Raw genomic sequence first — 23,362 nt, forward strand, 5'->3', positions numbered from 1 at the left:
CACCTCCCGGGGCAGATTTATTGCTGTTCGAGAGAGCATATTCCAACTCTGACATATTAAATTTTCTATTATAACATATATCTTCTATTGTTTCAAAATTTATTGTTATTAATTCTATTTTATTTTTCTTCGTGTTGAAGTGTTCATTTAAATTTTTATCACTACTTACATTTGCTAAATTTTCTCCCATTATATCACTTATTTCTTTTGAATCAAGTGTTCTTTTCCCATCTTTTAATATGGCATGTCTAGGTGGTTTAACATGGATACTATTTATTTTCCTGAATTTTTCCCATATTTTTCGTATGTAAGTATTATTAGAGAGATCTGATATGTATCCCTCCATGAAATGATTCTTCCTTGAATTACTACTTTTTAAAGTTTTGCAGTTACTTTGTTGTATAGAGGTTTTAATGAATTAATTTCTATTAACCCTTAAACGCCGAGCCTCTATTTACAAAAAAGTCTCCTGTATGCCAGCGGCGCTCGGTGAGTTAGCGCCGAAGCGGAAAAAAGTTTTTTCAAAAAATCACAGCACGCTTAGTTTTCAAGATCAAGAGTTCATTTTTGGCTCCTTTTTTTTGTCATTGCCTGAAGTTTAGTATGCAACCATCAGAAATGAAAAAAAAATATCATTATCATATATAAATATTGGAATATATGACAGCGAAAAAAAAAAAAACTCATATAACTGTATACAAATCGCGCTGTAAGCACAACGGTTAAAGCTAATGAGTTAATTTTTTTTAAATGTATTATACACTAAATTGCGATGATTTTGGTATATAACAAATTGTAAAACGATCAGAGCAACACAGAGAAAATATTATCACAAATGATGCATGAATTAAAAGGCGGACGTAAAAAAATGTTTTTTCAAAAATTCACCATAAATCGAAATACTGTGCTAGAGACATCCCATTTGTTGAAAAATGAAGCTAATTGATTAAATATTACTAGACTGTAAGTATTTTAGCTTACAATTGCAGTTTTCGACCATTTCGGTCGAGTTAAATTTGACTGAAAGTCGAATTTTTTCTATTTATCGTGATTTACATGAAAATCTTTCAAAACTGATAAAAGCTACAACCATGAGTTATTTTCTGTTGTATTGTACATGAAATTGCACATTTTCATATATACAATTTTATGTAACGACTAATATAAAAACGGTGCAAATATTACAACAACGAGACAAAAGAATTTCTGAGATGTTCGCCAAGTTACCGTAGACGTAAGGAAAATGTTTTTAAAAATTCACCATAAATCGAAATATTGTGCTAGAGACTTCCAATTTATTGCAAAATGAAGGTAAACGATTGAATATTACTAGAATGTAAGAGTTTTAGCTTACAATTGTGTTTTTTTACCATTTCTGTCGAGTTAAAGTTGACCGAAGGTTGAAATTTTGGCAGTTATCGTGATTTATGTGAAAATATTTCAAAACTGATAAAAGCTACAACCATGAGCTATCTTCTGTTGTATTCTACATGAAATTGCGCACATTTTCATATATAAAAGTTTATGTAATGACTAATGTAAAACGATACAAACATTACGACAACATGACGAAAGAATTTCTGAGATGTTCGGCCGAGTTACCGCACGCAGACGAAGGAAAAGTTTTTTTTTTTCAGAAATTCACCATAAATCGAAACATTGTGCTAGAGACTTCCAGTTTGTTGCAAAATGAAGGTACATGATTGAATATTACTAGAATGTAAGAGTTTTAGCTTAAAATTGCGTTTTTACCATTTCGATCGAAGTTAAAGTTGACCGAAAGTCGAATTTTTTTCTATTTATCGTGATTTATATGAAAATATTTCAAAACTGATAAAAGCTACAACCATGAGTTATTTTCTGTTGTATTCTACATGAAATTGCGCACATTTCCATATATAAAACTTTATGTAACGACTAATATAAAACAGTGCAAACATTACGACAACGTGATGAAAATTTCTGGAGCGGACGTAAGGAAAAAGTTTTTTAAAAAAATTCACCATAAATCGAAATATTGTGCTAGACTTCCAATTGGTTGCAAAATGAAGGTAAGTGATTGAATATTACTAGAATGTAAGAGTTTTAGCTTACAATTGCGTTTTTTGACCATTTCGGTCGAGTCAAAGTTGACTGAAGGTTGAAATTTTGGCAGTTATCGTGATTTATATGAAAATATTTCAAAACTGATAAAAGCTACAACCATGAGTTATTTTCTGTTGTATTCTACATGAAATTGCGCACATTTTCATATATAAAACTTTATGTAACGGCTAATATAGAACAGTGCAAAAATTATGACAAAATGACGAAAGAATTTCTGAAATTTTCGGCAGAGTTACCGCGCGGGCGTAAGAAAAAAGTTTTTTTCAAAAATTCACCATAAATCGAAATATTGTGCTAGAGACTTCCAATTTGTTGCAAAATGAAGGTACATGATTGAATATTACTAGAATGTAAGAGTTTTAGCTTACAATTGCGTTTTTCGACCATTTCGGTTGAGTCAAAGTTGACCGAAGGTTGAAATTTTTTGTAGTAAACGTACGGTACGTCCACTTGGCACCCAACAGACAATTTTAGTCGACGTATGATACGTTCAGTAGGCGTTTAAGGGTTAATAATATAGTAATTTTTTTTAAAGTTCCTTCTAATATCGGTAATGTTTTATTTATTTTACTGAACTTTCTATTCAAATTATCTAATCGTCTCCCTACTGAGTGTTTTATATTTATTAATTTTGTTAATTTATCGGACCACCATGGGACTTTGTGTTTTGTTGGATGGGGTTTTGACTTTGGTATTGCTTTATAAGCAGCATTTTTAATGAAATCAACAAGAAATTTATTAGTTTCATTATGGTCTTTTAAATATTCAAATGGTGGGATATTTCTAGCGTGCATTTCATATCGCTCCCAATCTGCTTTATAAATGTTATAGTGATGGACATGTTTTGCAGGATTATTTTGTAATAAGGAAATTAATATTGGGAAATGATCACTGGTGAGCAAGTCATCAACTGTATTCCAATCTAATCTGTCAACTATACTTGTTGTACATAGAGTTAAGTCTACTGAAGAAAATGTTCCATGTGCTTTTAAAAAAATATGTGCTACTTTCATCATCATTTATACAGCACATGTCGTTTGAATCCATGAACTCTTCTATTTTACTGCCTGTTCTATTTGAATTTGTATAATTACAGTCCCATATTGGGTTATGAGCATTAAAATCACCTACTATTAATGTAGGTTCCTTGGTATTGTTAAGGGGATCGGCCACCTAAAAAACCCCAAAAATCTTTAAAAAATTTGATTTGCTGAAAAAAATTCTATGGCTTCGTATAGGGTTCAAGAATGTGTCCACGAAATATTATGCTAAAATTTGCCGTATTTCTCTAGTTATGGCCTAAAATGTAACAATAGCTATATACCCATAAAACACCAGTAGCGCAAATGATTTAGTCTGGTATAGTTTTTTATGATATATATTATGAAAACTTCCTTTAAAATGAAATGTATAATGTCAATAATATCCTACTCAGCACCTTTTAGTTATTCCTAGCCATGACAACGCACACGTCATACCATGACGCCGACTGTGGCCGAGAGTTGCCTATAAACTTCCAAGCTAGAAGGACACGTTTTCATGCTCGCTAGCCTTGACTGAACTCTGTATTTTCTGCGGTGTTTTTGTTTTTCACCGTGCCTAAAAGGTCCAAGAGTTCACTTCATGCTTCTAGAATGCGGAAAAGCCAAGGGGAAAAGTCCAGGCGAAAGTAGAAGAAAGAGTTCAAGAAATTAGTGCCATAGAGGGGAATGGAGCGACGGAGAGAGAGAGAGCTGTCGCCCATCAAACGGCGCAGGCAGCGATCTCTGCTGACCAGAGACCAACCACATCCACCCCTAAACGCCTCTTTATTTGTTCGTCACTACCAAAGGGCAAAGATATTTTAGAAGAAGAAAGCAGTAGCTCGGAGGCTGATATTATAGACGATCCTGAAAATAAAATGATCATAATAAGTGAAGCAAGACTTGATGAATTACTTGAATCACGAATCCCTAATTGTGAATGTAAAGTAATTCCCAGGATCCATTTGGCAAGGGATGGATTCGAGACACTAATAAAAAAGTGTAGGCAACTATGATACCCTAGAGTAATACCTTGCAGCAAGATCAGACAGGGGGGGACCAGGAACCTAAACTTTATAAGAATGTGTCTTAGGCACATAAATAATCAATTATTATTCTTATTTATAATCATTTTGCATTAATTAATACCCAAAAATAAAAATTAAAACCATAGAATTAATTGTAACACAGTCTTTGAAGTCCCTTTTACTTTTTTTATGTAACTAAACCTTTGAAGGCCCATTTCTCAAAACATAAGTTTTTCGCCTTTAAAATGCATCTCCTCCCTTAGTATTGGACCAATCTAAATGAAATTTTATATATAACATGGGAAACACGGTAGATTAATAAAATGCCGGGGATTTTTAATATTATGAGTTGCTGATTTTTGGTAATTTTTTTCTGTAATTTTTCCGGGAAAATTTCATAAAGAAAAAATTCATATCTCAAGAAGAATTGAAAAATCAAAAATCCCTTGCATTTTATTGAAGGTTCATATGTGTTTTATACGTGGTTCAAATCCCATCCCTTAAAAACTAAAAGCAAAGGAGAAGATGTATTTTGAAAATGGCCAATTTTGGCCGAAAATCGCTCTGGCGTCACAAAACCTAAGGTCATTGACCAAAAATTTTTTCCCCAGAAGTTCCACATAATGTCCTTAAACAAACCCCCTATATATCAACAACCTGTCATTAAAAAAGTGGGAAACCGGCCGATCCCCTTAAGTAAATCTTTAAGTTCATCAATGTCGTAATTTTTATTAGGTTGGTTGTGCAAATTATAATTTATGTAATTATTGTTTTTTATTCGTGTTTTAATACTTGATATTTGCAAGTCAGTAAAATTTACAGGTATTCTGTCATAACATACTTTGTTATGTACATACATAGAACTACCTGAATTTCCTTCTTCCTCTCTACATGTAGATACTAAGGTATATTTACCTACTGTTGATATTGTTTTGTTGACATGTTGTAAACATAGTATCATTGGTTCATATTCCCTTAGTAATCATATTTCTCCCAAAATGTAATCTGGTCTGTAGACCATTTATGTTCCATTGTATAATATAATTATTGAAAGTATAACAATGTGTTCAAGTGTTATTTTCTTTTTGTGGATCATTAATTTGCATTTTTTCTAAAATCCTATTTACAATATTTATTTGTTTTTCTTTATAAGACATATTGTTTTTCTTTATAAGACATGTGTCCAATGAACATACAGACCTTTTCATGAGTGTCTAAACTAGTAGTTTCTTTATTTCTGTATTTTATAAAATTTTGTATAGTTTGATAAACTGTCCTTTGTTGTGCTTTTGTTTTTGTTGCGCAGTTCAATGAAACATTTATTACATCCACATGTGTTTTCATGTGTCATTTCTTCATTGACTCTTGCTGCACCTATTATTGGTGATGGAGTAATCTCTTCTCCCATCACATAATCATTCTTGCCAATAGTTTGTTCCTCTACTATTTCTTTGATGTTCAGGGTATCTGTTTCCATTGGTTTTATTATTACTTTAGGAGACAAAGGTATATTCTTATCATTTTTTGGTTTATGTTCTTTCTTCGGGTCTCCTGCCTTCATTTTAATGGATGTATCTCTAATAATAGTTGGTTTTTTGTTTGATCTTGGGTGGAGTTCTCTCTTGAGGCCTCTTTTTTTTCTTTAGTTTCTAATTCATCATAACTATCTTCTAATATTTCTATGGTGCTTGTATTATCTTCTAGTGTTTCCATTTCTCTTAATATCTCAAATGAATTTGAACAAATATTTGTATACTTTTCTTGGTTCTTTGCTATATTAGTTTCTTCTTGCAAAGTGGTTACTCTTCTTTGAGATTGATCTATCAGTGTTTTGTTACTCTTATCTATTTCCATTTTTGTTTCATTGTTTGACCTAGTTACAGTAGAAAACATTTGCTTCCTAGAGGGATCATGCATTCCTCTAACTTTTAATTCTAATTTGGCCTCTTTTATAGGCATTCCTGTCCTTTCCTGAAGTAATTTTAATTCTGTATTGTATATACAACATACACACTCCTTAGATCTTGCACGGTGATTTTGTCCACAGTTAACGCATTTTGGTTCACCACACCTCCACTGTGTGGTATGTCTGTCAGATCCACAATATGCACATATAGGTTTATTATGGCAATTTTTCTTTGTATGTCCATACATACTACAGTTTTGGCACTGTAGTGGTTTTGGAACATAAGGTCTCAGTTCTCTGCTCTGGCCCATGGTTTTAATTTTCAAGGGTAATTCATGGCCTTCTTATTTTATCTTTGCTTTTCTCAGTGTTTTTCCATTACTCCGTCTACTGGCTATGTTGTATACTTTGCAATGTTGTACATTGTTGTACCTTTTTTTAAAGGGAATCCAGCAATATGTTTTTTTCTACTGGTTCTTCATCAATATCAGAGAGTACTATGGTACCCTGTACACTGTTCATATTGCCATGTTTTTTTAAATGTACCTTTATATTGTCAATATTTTTTACAGTTAAGTAGTTTTCTGATTGATTTTTTTTTGTGGTTTCTACCAACCACATCTGATCTTTTATTTGTCTGAATGACATTTCAGCAGCTGAATGTCGATTCAACAGGAAGTTTTCTAATTTCATTGGCGATATTTTCTTCTCTGTTTCTAAGGTCAGGAATCATGACCCACTTCCACTTCCAAAGCGGGAGTCGAAGTGAATTAAGGTTGGGTCATGATATTTGGTTTCCTTTTGGTTTGCTTTTTATTGGAGCATAGGGCTCCAGTGTAATTACATTAGTATTTTTTTCTGATTTTTCCAGACAAAGGTTCCAGCAGTTGTCAACTGTGCAGAGTCGCTACTATCAAGGAGTCCAGGGATACTTAAATCTTTAAACCCACTTAGCATAAAGATTGAGGTAAAAGGAAAAATAAATAAATAAACCTGAAAACCTTAAAAATATATTATCAGCCTTTCATGGGGTTTATTCTTCCACCAATGGCACAAATGAGAACTGACTCCCAAATGTCCCAACCTTACCCAACAGGGGATGACAAGACATGATTAGAGTGGCCCAAGTGTAAGCCAAACCTGCTTGCTAGGACTGACAATATTACTGGAATACAATCATCCCAACCCTAATCATATTATGGGCAAACTGGATCGAATGCCAAGAATCCTATCCCTAGAACCAGACCCCCCAGGAATCCATGGTCCAGCCCTAAAGAATAGTTCCGCCTGATACCTCTCAGGTCCGAACATATCGGGCAGTTGATGGTCCTACCACAGTTCCCACTATTTAGCTTCCGATATAAACCCAATCCCAGTTATGATATCTTTTCCTATTTATCAGGTCCAATAAATTTTAGCAAAAGTGGAAAATACAGCAAAAATTCATTCAAAGGAATATAGAATGGTATATGGGACTCTTGGACTTAAACCCGGGAACAGATTCCTGGGGTTCAAGAGCCCCCTCACCACGTCAAGGTGGTCCCAAATCAAGGGGGTACCAGTCCTCAAGCACACCATCGGTTGTCCACGCTAAAGGATCCAGGATTGGTGGGCAAAATAGGGAGACGATGGTTCCTGAAAGTCACGGACAGGTCTATGAACGGAGCCCCGCCACAACTTCCATAAATCCGAGCAAACCTGACGATCCAGAGTCCATTCTGTGGGCAACACCTTTTTCTGGTGGCTTAATTCGTCCGCCAGAACGTTGAGCTTCCCTTGAATGAAGAGCATAAGAAGCTTGACCTAAAATTGTTCTGCCCAAAGCAGAAGATCCCTTGCTGTCTCGTAAAGGGAGAAAGAGTGTATTTCCCCCTTGGTTTTTGATGTATGACAGGGCGGTCGTACTGTCAGAGTGCATTGTGACCGTCTTGTTGCAAACATCTTCCTTGAAAAATTGCAACCCCAGATGAACTGCCTTCTGTTCCTTGACATTTATATGCCAATTTCTTTGTTCTGGGGACCAGGTCCCTGATATTTCCTTGCTCTCACACAGAGCTCCCCAACCTAGGTTCGACGCATCTGAGAAGTCTAGGTTGAGGTTCAATGGAAGGAGGGATTTCCCTTGTGACAACCTTTCTTCTAAGCTTCACCAACACAGGTCTTCTTTTATCTCGGGAGTCACTCAGAACATGAACGAGTCTGGGTATTTTTTCCTGTTCCAGCTGATTCCTAAGAAGGATTGGAGCAGTCTCATATGAAGGCTGCTCAGAAGAACGAACTGTTCTATGGATGATAACGTCCCCAGAAGGCTCATCCATTCATTGGCGGAGCACTGATCCAGAAGGAGAAATCTGCTTACTGGCTTGAGGCACTGCTCTATTATTTTCAGGGAGGGAGAAACCCAAAAACTCAGAGTCTATTATCATCCCTAAATAAAGAATCCGTTGTGACGGAATCAACTGAGACTTCTGGAAGTTGATCATCAATCCCAGATCCTCGGCCAAGAGAAGTCTTTTGAAGGTCCTCCGAACAATTTTCCCTCGATTGGGCCCAAAGTAGCCAATCGTCCAAACAGAAGGAGATCTTGATTCCCATCAGATGGAGCCATTTCGCTAGAGGAGCAAGAAATCTGGTAAACACTTGTGGTGCCACTGTTAACACATAACACAGAGCGGGGACCGGAAGACTTTGTTCCCGTATGCGAACCTCAGAAACTTCCTTGACTCCCGGTGTATTGGAATGTGGAAATATGCATCCTGCATATCTATTGATGTCATCCAGTCTCCCTGGCAAATGGATGACATGATGGTTTGATTTGTCTCAATCTTGAATTTTGTCTTTTGTATGAAGACATTCAAGACACTGATGTCCAGGACAGGCCTCCAGCCCCCTGAAGTTTTGGGCACCACAAAAAGCCTATTGTAGAACCCCGGGGAGTTCACGTTCTCTAATAATTCTATTGGGCCCTTCTTGAGAAGGGACGACACTTCTTCTGAGAGGGCCGAAGACTTCTTCGAGCCTTAGGAGTAAGCTGACAAGGTTATTGGAGAACTGACTAAATGTGGCTTTTCTTTGAAGGGGATGGTATAACCTTCGCCCAGTACACTGAGAATCCAGGGCTCTGCCCCCCACCCCTCTCCACTTCTCCCAGAAGATACAGGGCCTGGCTACTACAGAAGTTCGGAGGACGAAATTCTCACTTGCGAGGGACTGAACAGGCTGAGGATTTCTTAATGGCTCTGGAGATGAACCTGCCAGAAGAGCAAGACCTAGAGAAAGATCTCTGTCCGCTGCCACGAAAAGGACGAGTCTGCAGAGGGAAAACTGTCCTGGAGGCATGAGTGGGCATCTCTTTAGGCTGCCTAGAGGATTGAGCAAGATGATCTTGAGTACTCTTCTTCTGAAGATCTGAAGAAATGTCTAGAACTGTAGCCTGTGGGAACAGGTGATGACGATCCCGCAGGGAATACAGAAGAGCCAACTTCTGTGAGGCAGTTACTCCCTTAGAGATGTAGGAACACCACAGTTCTCTCTTTTTAAGGACCCCATCATGTACAGAGAAGCTAACTCATGGGAACCATCCCTGATCCCTTTGTCGATGCACAAAAGGAACCCCAGCCAGTCAGAGACACTGCTGTATCTTCAGGAATAACAGGGCAGTCCTTAATCTTACGGGCTAGAGAGCCCCCCACCCAATCAAGAAAACTCAAAACTTCAAATACCTTAAACAAGTTTTTGAGAAGATGTGAGAGTTCTGTCAAACTGAACATAATCTTGCTGACGCAAAAGCAGATCTGTGAGAGGAATCAGCCTGGAGAAGTCCCCCTGGGAGGAGGCAGAAACTCTCAGAGAAGGAGCTTCCCCAGTAGCATAAGAGAGTTGTCTCCTCTTAGACAATCTAGAAGAGGAGAAGCTGAAGATGGCTCTACCTTCTTCCCTCTTCTCCGTTAGCCATCCATCAATATCACTGAAGGCTTTCTTAGCAGAAGAAGAAAGCATGAACTTGGGCAGTCTCAAAGAATCGGAAGTCTGTGGCTCCATAAGAAAAGCAGATGCGGGTGAAGAAGGAGCTGCAGGGAAAAAGAAGCTCCGGAAGGTAGCTAGAAGACACCTTAGTAATGATGCATAAGCTGAAGGATGAGAGTCTTGAGCAATAACCTCTTCTTCCTCGTCCAAGGATACAGGAGACAAAACTAAGTCCGTAGGTTGGGGGGCCGATGGAGTCTTTGGGGTCAACGGAGTCTTTCTTAACAGGCTCAAAATACTGTCGAGCTTGCTCTGAATTGGGTCTACCATGGAGGGCGCTTCCTTGCTGCAAGTGGGTAGAGTCTGAAGTGTGGGAGACTGAAGCACAGAAGAACATCCAGCTGCTTGAGAATCACCAACAGTAGTCGGAGCCAAAGTGTCGGCAGCAGAAGCCAATGAAAAGAGGAGGTGCACGTCTATGTATCTCTGTAGTTGGATGCCTTCGGAGTGTGACCAAGAGAAGAACAATTAGAAGGTCCTTGTGAGGATCTGGGGTGCCACTGCTAAGCTAAAACAAAGAGCCCTAAACTGATACGTAACCTCCTTGGCAATGAACCGTGGGTATTTCCTGGAGTTCAGGTGAATGGGGATGTGGAGGTAGGCACCTTGCAGATTCATCGAGATCATGAAGTCTCCTCTCTGATGTACACCAGGGCTCACTGGGTGTCTCCATCAAGAAGGGTGTCTGTTGCAGGTACTCATTTAGAGTCAACAAGTCTATCACTGGACGCCTCCCCCCTCCCCCAAACAAAATGCTTCCTTTAATAGGAAGAGCTAGCTGTAAAATCTGGGGGAGTTGTCCGACACAGCCTCAACTGCCCCTTCTGTAGCATTGCTTTGCTCTCCTTCTGCAGGGCTCTTCCCTTCAGTGAGTCTGGTCAGTAGGATGGGAATGGAAAGGGGAGAGGAGCCAGAGAGACTTTCATAGGCCTGAAGGGCAGTCTGTACCCCTGCTACAAGACTGGTACTGTCCACTCCACCCTGTATTGCTGCCATACTGTCCATCTGTTGGCTAGGCAACCCCCTACCCATGGCAGCTTAAATGGGGGGGGGGATGCCTTCTAACTTTGAGCCTCCTCTCTTTCCTGGTCAGTTCCTCCTTCTGTGGGCTGCCTGGCTGGCCTGAAACAACTGAGGTGCCATGCCTCCTCTTCTACTGCTGAGGCTCTGTTGTCTGTATCTGGGCCTCAGGGAGGAATGCCTCCCACTGGTGTTACGCTGCCTGCCCAGCAGAGTAGTCCTCCCTGTTCTGTCTTGGTTGATGAATAACTTGGGAGAAGGAGGCTTGTGGGAAGGGGGTGTCCCTCGATTCCTCTTTCCTCACTTCAATTCAATGGCCTTCTGGAGTCTTTCTGGAGGGAAGAAACACAAAGAATCCTCTAACAGGCCGTTCCAAAAGGACAGCCAACTCTTATGAAAGATGTTTCACTGGACCAGAGAGGAAGGACTCACAATGCCCAAGGATGCCAATCGCTACACTATATATGACAAGACCCCCTGACAGACCTAGGTACATTCAAAGGCAGGCAACCTCCCTGGGGTCTTGGGGTCCTTTATCTCCAAAAACCACACTGCCTGGCACCTCTCAAACTGGGAGAAAGCTCTCATGGTCCTTGCCAGGGCCAGCTTGATGTTGGAGGCCTCTGCCATGCTGAACCTCATTGGCTGCTGCTGCTTGAAGCAGTCGAGGGGCACAATGTTTCCTATTCTACAAATTGCAGGGTCTAAATTCCTAAGGATGGTGGTGGCTTTCTCTGGCATGTAGCATGTAGTATTTCACCTGGCAGGGAAGTGGGAGGGGCAGGAGTTTCCCCAACTTGGCTGTGGCCAGGGAGTTCTCTAGTCCTGCCACCAGCATATCCAACTCAGTTATGAGGCCTTGTACCAGTAGCGAAATGGGGAGACTGAATGATTGCTTCAGCTCCAGAATCTTTTCTGCCATCTACTCAAAGCATTAGCACCATTTGGGGTCATTGGGGATGGCTGCCATGGGGTTTCCTAGGCCTAAATGATGCCTGATGTGGGCCACCAGGTTAATGAAACCTTGCTCTTCCTTGGGGACCTCCAGGTGTGCCAGGTCCTCTTGCCTTTGGGTTCTAGAGTGTTTCTCTCCACCACTCGTCTCATGTCCTCCGGGGTGCTGATGTCATTGTTTCCCTGCTAGAGGAGGAGGTCTGTCTGCGAGGTCCCTTCTCTGCCCTACTGACTGTGCATGTCAGTTGTCAATCCACGGCGAAGGGGAGAACTTCATACTGTTCTGGTCAGAGCTAGGCAGGGAATCTTGACATTCTGAGTGGCAGGGAGCAGAGCTGGGAGATTTTGTTGACTGTGCTCTGAGTCTCTGTCACTTTATCTACCCCTGGAGCTGCAGCATCTACAGCCGCTATGGGGAACCTAAGGACATGCTCTGTTGTTCCTGTCCAAACCCCTGATAGGAATGGGACCTCTTCACAGCGTAGGTGCTGTCCCTTGACACACTTTCTGTTCAATCTATTCCTGTCCACTGTTTGGCTCCTCCTGGACAACGATCTTTCTCTATGCCTGCATGGTGTGACAGAGGAGCTGACTAATGAGGTGGTGTGGAGGCAAAAGATGGCAACCTCTTTCTGCAACCTGTCTCCAACACTGCAGCAAATTGTCCCTACTCCAATTGCTGATACTTCAATGGGGGGGAGAGGAGGATGCATCGACTTCATTTTCAACCTCTTCTTTGATGTCAAGGAACCTTTTCTCTTCATACCTCTCGCCACTGTATTCGAGGGGGATGAGTCCCAACGAAATTTGGTTCCAGTTGCCTAGAACCAGGATCAGAAGCTGGCCATCTATGAACAAAGGCAACTGACCTGTGCCCCTGCTTGGCCAGATACTTCAGAGCATGCTGAATTGTCTCTCCCAGAGGGGGTTGTTCATTTCATGACTAAGGAGGGAGCAACAAAGTCGTAGGAGATGTAGTGGGGGAATGCCAGAACTGGAGAAGGGATCATTGTAGCCTTCCTAGAAGACACAGCCTTCTTCTTCAGCCCCGTTTTCTTATAAAGGGCCCACTGTGACTCCTGCCAGTCTTCAAACTCATCACACTGGTCGTCTATCATGCACTCTTTCCCCTTACACTGTGGCAGAATTTCAAACCACAAAAAAAACAGTACACAACACTCACCCTGGTCCTCGGTTGCTGGAAGATGGAGTAAGGCGTCCATGGTCGCCAACACAGCACACAAAACCACACAAACCAAACCAAAACAGAAAAACACACGACTCATGAACATACAGCAACAAGAACAGCACACTAACAAGGAAAAACAACAACTCCGAATCAGCACACAAACAAACTGTTTTAAGACCAAAAAAACGACTGACCGGCACTAGCTCTGACTCAAAACTAACTCCAAAACCGAAAAATCCTCGCATATATTCCACAGACAGACAGCGCCGTAAACAAACTAACGACCTCATCCCTCTTCCAACAACCGAAGCACTCACTAACGACAATTACACTCTCTCTCTCTCTCTCTCTCACACAAAACGTTGGGAAATGCTAAATAAAAACAAATTTATTCATCCCTCTATAATTCTCCCCCCTTTTAGGATTTCCCAACCAATACTTTCCACACTGCATTCAAATCGCCTTACGCAACACCCACGGATGCTCACTAGCAGGTCCTCTAGATCGCGTTCACGGGCACGCAATCATTCTCTCAGAATCATTCTCTCTTCTAGCAACATTCAAATCCACATCTTCTCCTCCATTCTCTCTCAGATTCACGCTATCTTCTTCACTATTCCCACTCTCAATTTCATCCACAATCTCATCTATACCCTCTAACTCGCTCCCGAATACCTCCCCCAATTCTTCAACTAACCCATCCCATTCGCTCATTGACCTTTCCAATTATTGCAACGATTCATTCATGCTTTCAATCACTCGTCTATCACTGCTACGCTCTCTTACTCTTACACTTTCGCTCACCTCCAACCGTTCACTTACCCCTACACGTTCAGTCAACTCAGTTATATCAAACCCGCATATGCTATACGTTCTATTCATACCATCCCATTCATCCGTATTACACGCTTTATCACTCATTTCCACTTTGGCACTCACACCCCTATCACACAACTTACGACCATTCCGTTCACTTACGTTCTTCCCTTTCTTACGTTTTCTGCCATACTCTATCAAAACAAATTGCTTCATGCACTCGTCAGTCTTTCCAGCAAAACCTCCCTCATGCAACAACCCCTCACGTACATGCATCACATGCACCGCTTGCATCCTAGAGGATCCACCCATTTGAACCCCCTTCACACTCAGTTTCCCGAATTCGCTGTCACAGTCACCCTCTTTCGTCTACATACACTTGATACATGCCCTTCCATTCCACATTCGTCACACTTCGCTCTCGGTTCTGAACACATTCTCGCATAATGCCCATTCTTACCACAGTTGCCACATATTACATTCACTCGGGTACCCCTACAACCATTAGCAATATGACCCACCTGTCCGCACCGGTAGCACTTAACCCCCCTATCTTTCGTACTCCCTTACCAAATGTCCCAATTGCCCACACCCGAAACACGCTCCTAAAGCCCACCTACACTCATTCTTTGTATGTCCTTCCTTTCCACATCTAAAACACTTCGCTCGACTTCCACTCATCGACCTTCCCCTCTGTACACTACTATCCCTAACCCGTCCAACCCGTTGTTCCCTTACAAACCCACCATTCATCCTCACTGGCACCTCCCCATTACTTGCTCTTACACTCCTATCTATTACACTATCGGCCATTCTCATTGGGTCCCTCAACACTGCATCCCTAAAGCTTCCAAACTCTGGCACTCTCTCATCTACCCCAGCCCTTACACTTACACTTCTGCTCTCTTTTATAACCCTGTCAAGCTCATAATCTTCTACAATTTCAAAATTTCTCCCCAAGTCAACCTTTCATTCGTCCATCTTTTCTTCTCCTTCCGCTCAAGTTCACAAATTCTCTAACTCCATCTGGCACTGTCCCTAACAACTTCCGTACTAACTCCTTACATTCATCTATCCCATCATCCCCAAACTTCTTCCTTGCCAACGTCTCCAGCCTACAAGCATACAGTGACAAGGTTTCCCCAGCTTTCATTCTTGCCTCATCAAATTCATTCTTCCTCTTATACTTAACACTCGCTTTCATACGCCTCGCTTGCTCAACTAGTCTAGCTTTCACCTTGTCATACTCAACATCTCCCATACTCATAATAACCCTATACATATCAAGCAAAAACCCAGTCAAATATTCTCCTAATTCTCGTGCCCACACTCTCTTACTTTCCCCATACTTATCCTGACAAAACCTTTCATACTCCCTAAAGAAATCATGCACATCCCTACTTCCATACTCATTATACCTTTCACACCGGGTACCTCCTCACATACATAGCCTTTCTCACTTCTTTCACTCACTTTCACTTTCGCTACTTTCACTCTGTCCTTTCATACCCTCTTCCGAATACAAAGAGTCCACTTCCACACTTACATTCATCTTACTCATTACACTCTTCTTCCCCCTCTTTTATCCACTTTTATCCATTCACCTCCATCCACCTCACTATCACTAGTATCTTCACCCTCTCCCCCTTCTTTCCTGCCTTTCCCACTTCCTTGCCCTTCTTACCGGATTCCTTTCCTTTTCCCTTCTTTCCTTTTTTTCCCCTGACTTATCCTTACTTTCCCTCTGTTCCTTCCCTTGCTTTTCATTCCCCTTTTCCCTACCCTGCCTCTCATTCCCTCATTTCTTACTTCCTATTCCCATATCACTTTCATCACTCACGCTTCCATTCACTTCTTCCTCCTTTTCTTTCTCTCTTGCCCCTTCACACGTTCCAGAGGACCTGCCTCCAACAGCCCCTTCTCCAAAAACACCCTTGAACATACCTTTCATCATTTCTTCCACACTTTTCATCATTCCCCAATCTTTTATCCACCCTCTCTTCCATTCTCTCTTCTGACTCTTTCATCTCCCCTTTCATTTCTTCTTTTGCACTTCTTAGCATTCCCCCCATCTCCTCCAACTGACTCCTCAATCTCTCATTCTCACCCCTCAACCACGTATTCTCCTCTCTCAACCTCACCAGTTCCTCTTCCATCCTTCTCTTCAGTCACACTACCAGCCACCAATCTCAATTGCAGCTTCAATACCAGCTGCCCCACGTTGGGCGCCAAATATTATGTGGCAGAATTTCAAACCACAAAAAAAACAGTACACAACACTCACCCTGGTCCTCGGTTGCTGGAAGATGGAGTAAGGCGTCCATGGTCGCCAACACAGCACACAAAACCACACAAACCAAACCAAAACAGAAAAACACACGACTCACGAACATACAGCAACAAGAACAGCACACTAACAAGGAAAAACAACAACTCTGAATCAGCACACAAACAAACTGTTTTAAGACCAAAAAAACAACTGACCGGCACTAGCTCTGACTCAAAACTAACTCCAAAACCGAAAAATCCTCACATATATTCCACAGACAGACAGCGCCGTAAACAAACTAACGACCTCATCCCTCTTCCAACAACCGAAGCACTCACTAACGACAATTACACTCTCTCTCTCTCTCTCTCACAAAACGTTGGGAAATGCTAAATAAAAACAAATTTATTCATCCCTCTATAACACTAGATACTGTACACACCAAATGCAGATCAATCGCTAGGGGAGGCACATATTTACTACAAGGCCTAGCACAACACCTAAACTTGGGTTTACCTTCCATTGTAGCCATCTCACACACGGGTTCACACAATATGAAGTATATCTTAGTTTAACCAGACCACTGAGCTGATTAACAGCTCTCCTAGGGCTGGCCCGAAGGATTAGATTTATTTTACATGGCTAAGAACCAACTGGTTACTTAGCAACGTGACCTACAGTTTATTATGGAATCCGAACCACATTATGACGAGAAATGAATTTCTATCACCAGAAATAAATTCCTCTAATCCTTCATTGGCCTGTCGGAAAGTCGAACGCTGGGCCAACAGCTCTACCCATGCCTCCAATGAAGAAATAGGTCTTGCACACCACAAACAGAAAAGCACCAAACAACCCTCTTGCCCCTCTAAAAATAAAGCAAACTGCACAGCATCAGTTATCTTCAGCTACTGGAAGGCACTTGAAAGGACAGTAAGCAGGGGAGATAGTGAGCACTAAGAATTCTCGCGCATGTAGCACGCACAAAGATGTCTCTGCAACAAAAACAGGAGTCATACAATGACAACCAGGTGCTCTGAAGGATGAGAACAAACTGGATGAACTAGGCCATCTGATGTTACGTGTAGGCAAAGGCCCATTGACATTATTTTTTTTTTTCAGTCAGGGACAGCTGAAGCATGCCTTGCATGAAAAATTCCATTTATAAAAGCATAGGTTTATACTTCCATTGGAACAATTACCATTTTATTGGAATAAAATGCTATATAAAGAACTAAGTATATACCGGGAAATTACCACGGCACTGAGAGAAAAACCTAGAGCAGCTTCATTTTTGTAACTGGTAAAAAAAAAAAAAAAAAAAAAAAAAAAGTGGAAATATGGAAGCATAACATCTAAATTTCCCACCTTGAATCGACGGTCTACTTCTTGTTCTATAAGCTTTTCACAGTTGCTATCAAGTGGTCTTAAGAGATGTTCATTTGCTTCTTGAAGCTGACCTTTCAAGGAAACAGTTTCACTATACCTAAAAAAAAAATACAGTATACACTTAATCTAATTAAGATTGGTAAGGAAAATTCTCTGGTCTAATAGCAGTTCATACTTAATTTTGCATTTAGGCAATTAACCCTTTAACGCCGAAGCCCTATTTACAAAAATGTCTCCCTGTATGCCATGGCATTCGGTGAGTTAGCTGCTGCGAAAAAAAGTTTTTTCAAAAATCACAGCACGCTTAGTTTTTAAGATTAAGAGTTCATTTTTGGCTCATTTTTTTGTCATTGCCTGAAGTTTAGTATGCAACCGTCAGAAATGAAAAAATATCATTATCATACATAAATATTGGAATATATGACAGCGAAAAAAAACTCGTATATAATTGTATACAAATCGCGCTGTAAGCAAAACGGTTAAAGCTGATGACTTAATTTTTGTTTAGTTGTATTGTACACTAAATTGCGATGATTTTGGTATATAACAAATTTTAAAACGATCAAAGCAACACAGAGAAAACATTATCACAAAATGATGCATGAATTCGTAACGCGCGGACGTAAATTTTTTTTTTTTTTTCAAAAATTCACCATAAATCGAAATATTGTACTAGAGACTTCCCGTTTGTTGAAAAATGAAGCAATTGATTGAATATTACTAGACTGTAAGTGTTTTAGCTTACAATTGCAGTTTTCGACCATTTCGTCGAGTTAAAGTTGACCGAAAGTCAAATTTTTCTATTTATCGTGATTTATATGAGAATATTTCAAAACTGATAAAAGCTACAACCATGAGTTATTTTTGTTGTATTGTAAATGAAATTGCACACATTTTCATATATAAAACTTTATGTAACGACTAATATAAAATGGTGCAAATATTACGACAACGAGACAAAAGAATTTCTGAGATGTTCGGCCGAAGTTACCACAAGAGATGTAAGGAAAATATTTTTTTAAAATTCACCATAAATCGAAATATTGTGCTAGAAACTTCCAATTTATTGCAAAATGAAGGTAAACGATTGAATATTACTAGAATGTAAGAGTTTTAGCTTACAATTGCATTTTTTTACCATTTCGGTCAAGTTAAAGTTGACTGAAGGTTGAAATTTTGGCAGTTATCGTGATTTATGTGAAAATATTTCAAAACTGATAAAAGCTACAACCATGAGCTAATTTCTGATGTATTCTACATGAAATTGCACACATTTTCATATATAAAAGTTTATGTAATGACTAATGTAAACGATGCAAACATTACGACAAATGACGAAAGAATTTCTGAGATGTTCGGCCGAAGTTATCAGCAAGTAGACGTAAGGAAAAATTTTTTTTTCAGAAATTCACCATAAATCGAAATATTGTGCTAGAGACTTCCAGTTTGTTTCAAAATGAAGGTACATGATTGAATATTACTAGAATGTAAGAGTTTTAGCTTATAATTGCGTTTTTTACCATTTCGGTCGAGTTAAAGTTGACCAAGCTTGAAATTTTGGCAGTTATTGTGATTTATATGAAAATTTTTCAAAACTGATAAAAGCTACAACCATGAGTTATTTTCTGTTGTATTCTACATGAAATTGCGCACATTTCCATATATAAAATTTTATGTAACGACTAATATAAAACAGTGCAAACATTACGACAAACGTGATTTGAAGAATTTCTGGACGCGGACGTAAGGAAAAAGTTTTTTTTTCAAAATTCACCATAAATCGAAATATTGTGCTAGAGACTTCCAATTGGTTGCAAAATGAAGGTAAATGATTGAATATTACTAGAATGTAAGAGTTTTAGCTTACAATTGCATTTTTTACCATTTTGGTCGAGTCAAAGTTGACCAAGGTTGAAATTTTGGCAGTTATCGTGATTTATATGAAAATATTTCCAAACTGATAAAAGCTACAACCATGAGTTATTTTCTGTTGTATTGTACATGAAATTGCACACATTTTTATATATAAAACTTTATGTAACGGCTAATATAGAACAGTGCAAAAATTACGACAAAATGACGAAAGAATTTCTGAAATTTTCGCAGAGTTACCATTGCATAAGGGCATAAAAAAAGTTTTTTCAAAAATTCACCATAAATCGAAATATTGTGCTAGACTTCCAATTTGTTGCAAAATGAAGGTACATGATTGAATATTACTAGAATGTAAGAGTTTTAGCTTACAATTGCGTTTTTTCGACCATTTCGGTCGAGTCAAAGTTGACCGAAGGTTGAAATTTTTGTAGTCGACGTTTGTTACGCCCACTGGGATCATATTCAACAGACAATTTTAGTCGACGTTTGCTACATCCAACAGGCGTTTAAGGGTTAATGCAAAATAGTAAAAGGAATATTAATTTCTGAAACAAAACTTAAAACCAGAATGTGGAAAGAACAGAGAAACAAAACTTAAACCAGATTGTGAAAAGAACAGACTAAATATTGCATATAATTTTGTCTAAAACTGAGACCAGATCCAAGTCCAGGGGAACAACTAAGTGTAGAAATTGGTACCACAAGGACCATTTAATAAATAATTGATAATTTCACTCTCTAAGTAAGGACAACCGTAATTCTCTCTCTCTCTCTCTCTCATAGGTAGTGCTCACGCAGTTTTACAACTTATTTATCTGTATGTCCCTCCCTGCACAGTAGATAGTTTAAATTGATCTAATTTTACCTGTATTGTCTACGAAGTGTAAATACACTAGTGTGGCAAATACGTTCTAAAACATAGAGACATAATAACTAAGAGTTGTATTAGTCAAAATAAAAAACATGGTCTGTCCATGAAAAAGCATTTGAGAACAAAGAGAAACGGATGCAGAATAAAGAAGTTATTAACAAGAGGTTGAGAAGACTTCTAAAAATAGATTGGTTGGAGAGAGAGACAGATATTCTTCTCTAACTATTTTTATGTCAACCATTTATTTCTTTTTTTAACGGTAATGTATTAAGCTACCTTTTAAATGAAATTACAGTAACTTTAATTTCATTTAAAAGTTAGCTTAATAATTTACGAGCAGGATTAGGGTTATATATACTGTATATATATATATTATATATATATATTTATGTATCTCTCTCCTTTCTTTTTCCTTCATAAGTCATGAATTTCCATCTTTTGATATCTAATGTAAAAATAACTTTTCTCTCTCTCTCTCTCTCTCTCTCTCCCAGCCTGAGAAGAACCCTAAAAGAGTTCAGAGGTCTGGTTAAACAAATCATTTATAACTAACTAACTAACTCTCTCTCTCTCTCTCTTATGTTATTCTCTCTGTTTCCACAATATAATTCATAAATAATTTAACTTGATATTTCAAGTAAGGGCAATCTCTCTCTCTCTCATGTATTATTCTCTCTGTCTCTGTAATAATTGATAAATAATTTCACTCTCTTAAGTAAGGACAGCCCTTATCTCTCTCAATCTCTCCTCTCTCAAGGATTCGCAAGTGTCGCATACCTGTGAAAAAATTGCGGATGACAATTAGTTAGGTTTCAATGAAAAGTTTGTGTGTCTGTGAATTTGCACAACTCAAGTCATGTGAGATCGAGGTACAGTAAACCCCCTGTATTCATGGTCTCACGATTCGCGGACCCACCTATTTGCAGATTTCTCTACAAAAATATATATACACATTATTGGCTGAAAATTCCCGTTCACACTATTTTTCACTGAGAAATATTCACTAATTACTGTATTTTCATCTCATTTTCATGACTAAATTCACTTTTTGTGATAAAACTATCAAAATACTCAGGTAGTGCTCGAGTTACGATAATTCACCTTACGATAATTCAATTTTGCAATGCGGTGAGCAATTAATACCAATACGACAATATCTAGAAAATATTTTTAAATTTCATGCGGGCGCAGACAGCAGTGTACAGTCAGGCAGCCAGAGAGACCAAATTACAATAGACCAACTCCTTTTCCTCCACCTCTTTATCCCATCTTCTAGTTAAAAAAGTAAAAGAGAATGATAAAAGTATTGTTAGTAACGTTATACTCTTGCATAAATGCGAACAGCCATAAACAACTGCCCGAAAAACTGTTGTTTTGCTTATCACTGAATCGGATAACCACATCCGTTTTGCTTGTATTTCAACCATCGTGTGGTAATACACAATTACTGTAGTTATAGTACAAGTGACGTTAAGTAGAATAGGACTAATATATTTTTACATTATGCCCTTATTCGGTATGGATAAAAGATCTACAAGGAAATGTACTGCTAAATTTAAGCTGCAAGTTGTAGCTGAAGCTAAGAAAACAATGTTCAAGCTCCTAATGACTATAAACTATCGGGCATCGGCAAAATGGACGAAACTCGACCATAATTAAAATTGGAGGGCAAGTATTTTAATCAAAACTACTGGGCATGAAAGAACACATTACTGCCTATTTTTACGCCTATAAATGATAAATACGTAAAGCTAGTATTATGATGAAATCAAGTGAAAATAGTGAACGGAATCTTGATTTTTTTTTACACAAACGAATGCCTCCAAACGGCCAACATCATCGACTCATCTATTAATGAAAACAATAGCTAAATTAATTTCACAATGAGATGTATTTGTTGTATTTTGACTTAAAAACACTGTATAACTAAGAATAACCTTGCCCCATATAGATAAAGTATCTAGAGATTCATTTACGCTAACCAGAAGCAAGAAAATTGCTCTGAACTGAGTTAAATAAAGTGAAATAAACACCGTAAAAGATTTCCAAACCAAAACATTGATAGTTATGATTGCAATTTATAATACAAAAGCAATATAAGAATATATACAATATTATTGGATACAGTGAATTAAGGCATAACATTTTAAAAGATCCATGGAAAAGATGCATATTCGTTATGTTGATGTTTGTATAATACAATATGTGAATACCTGTATAGAGTACAGTATGATGTAGGCTAGGCCACCGTATATGTATAATTCTTGTTTGTTATTCAATTTCTCTTTGTATCGAATTATCATAAGTCAATCTGCATGAACCTCCAGAATTAGCTGATAATAATTACCATACTGTGTATGTATAGTGTATACTTTATAGTGTAGGCTAGGCTACCATATATGTATACATGGTACCAAATACCCTAGTGTAGGCTACGCTATATTAAGATATGTTTTTTCCAACAAACGATGGGTTTTTTGGAATCTAACCCATCGCAAGTAGGATAATACCTGTATAAGCATTTTTAGTTTTTTTGTGTGTTTGAACTATCAATATAGGTAGTTCTAAGTGTTTTTAGAAGGGTTCTAAGTATTTGCATGTGAGTGTGTGTGTGTGTGTGTGGTACGCTTCCCCCACAAATACGGGGGTTTACTGTATTACTGTACTCAAAGAAGTACTGGCAGGAAGTGACAAAGTACCTGCATGCTTTGTCCAAGGAGCAAACTCCCCAGTGCTGGTTTAAGGTACTCGAAGTTCCAGGGAAACTCGAGTGCTTGAGGTGACTCAACCTTGTCAAGCACTCGAAGCTCCCAAAGCTCACACAAAACGATCAATGGGGGCTTCTATACCCGAGTGTCCAAAGTGACTCGGAAAGAGGCAGGCACAGCACC

General features: G+C 38.9%; 1 protein-coding gene across 6 annotated transcripts in view; it reads right to left on the reverse strand.

Annotated features, from left to right (window-relative positions):
• LOC136828655 (NK-tumor recognition protein-like) overlaps window positions 1-23,362 on the reverse strand; it is a 124,636-nt gene that overhangs the window by 68,788 nt on the left and 32,486 nt on the right. For 5 of the 6 annotated variants that reach the window (XM_067086702.1, XM_067086701.1, XM_067086704.1 and 2 more), the window contains one exon: window positions 17,705-17,822. The exons of the other annotated variant lie outside the window; for it this stretch is intronic. In XM_067086702.1, coding sequence (XP_066942803.1) covers window positions 17,705-17,822 — 118 coding nt within the window. The remainder of the gene's footprint in view (window positions 1-17,704; window positions 17,823-23,362) is intronic. 6 annotated transcript variants of the gene reach the window in all.

This window comes from Macrobrachium rosenbergii, chromosome 43 (genome assembly GCF_040412425.1).
Source record: "Macrobrachium rosenbergii isolate ZJJX-2024 chromosome 43, ASM4041242v1, whole genome shotgun sequence".
Taxonomy (NCBI): domain Eukaryota; kingdom Metazoa; phylum Arthropoda; class Malacostraca; order Decapoda; family Palaemonidae; genus Macrobrachium; species Macrobrachium rosenbergii.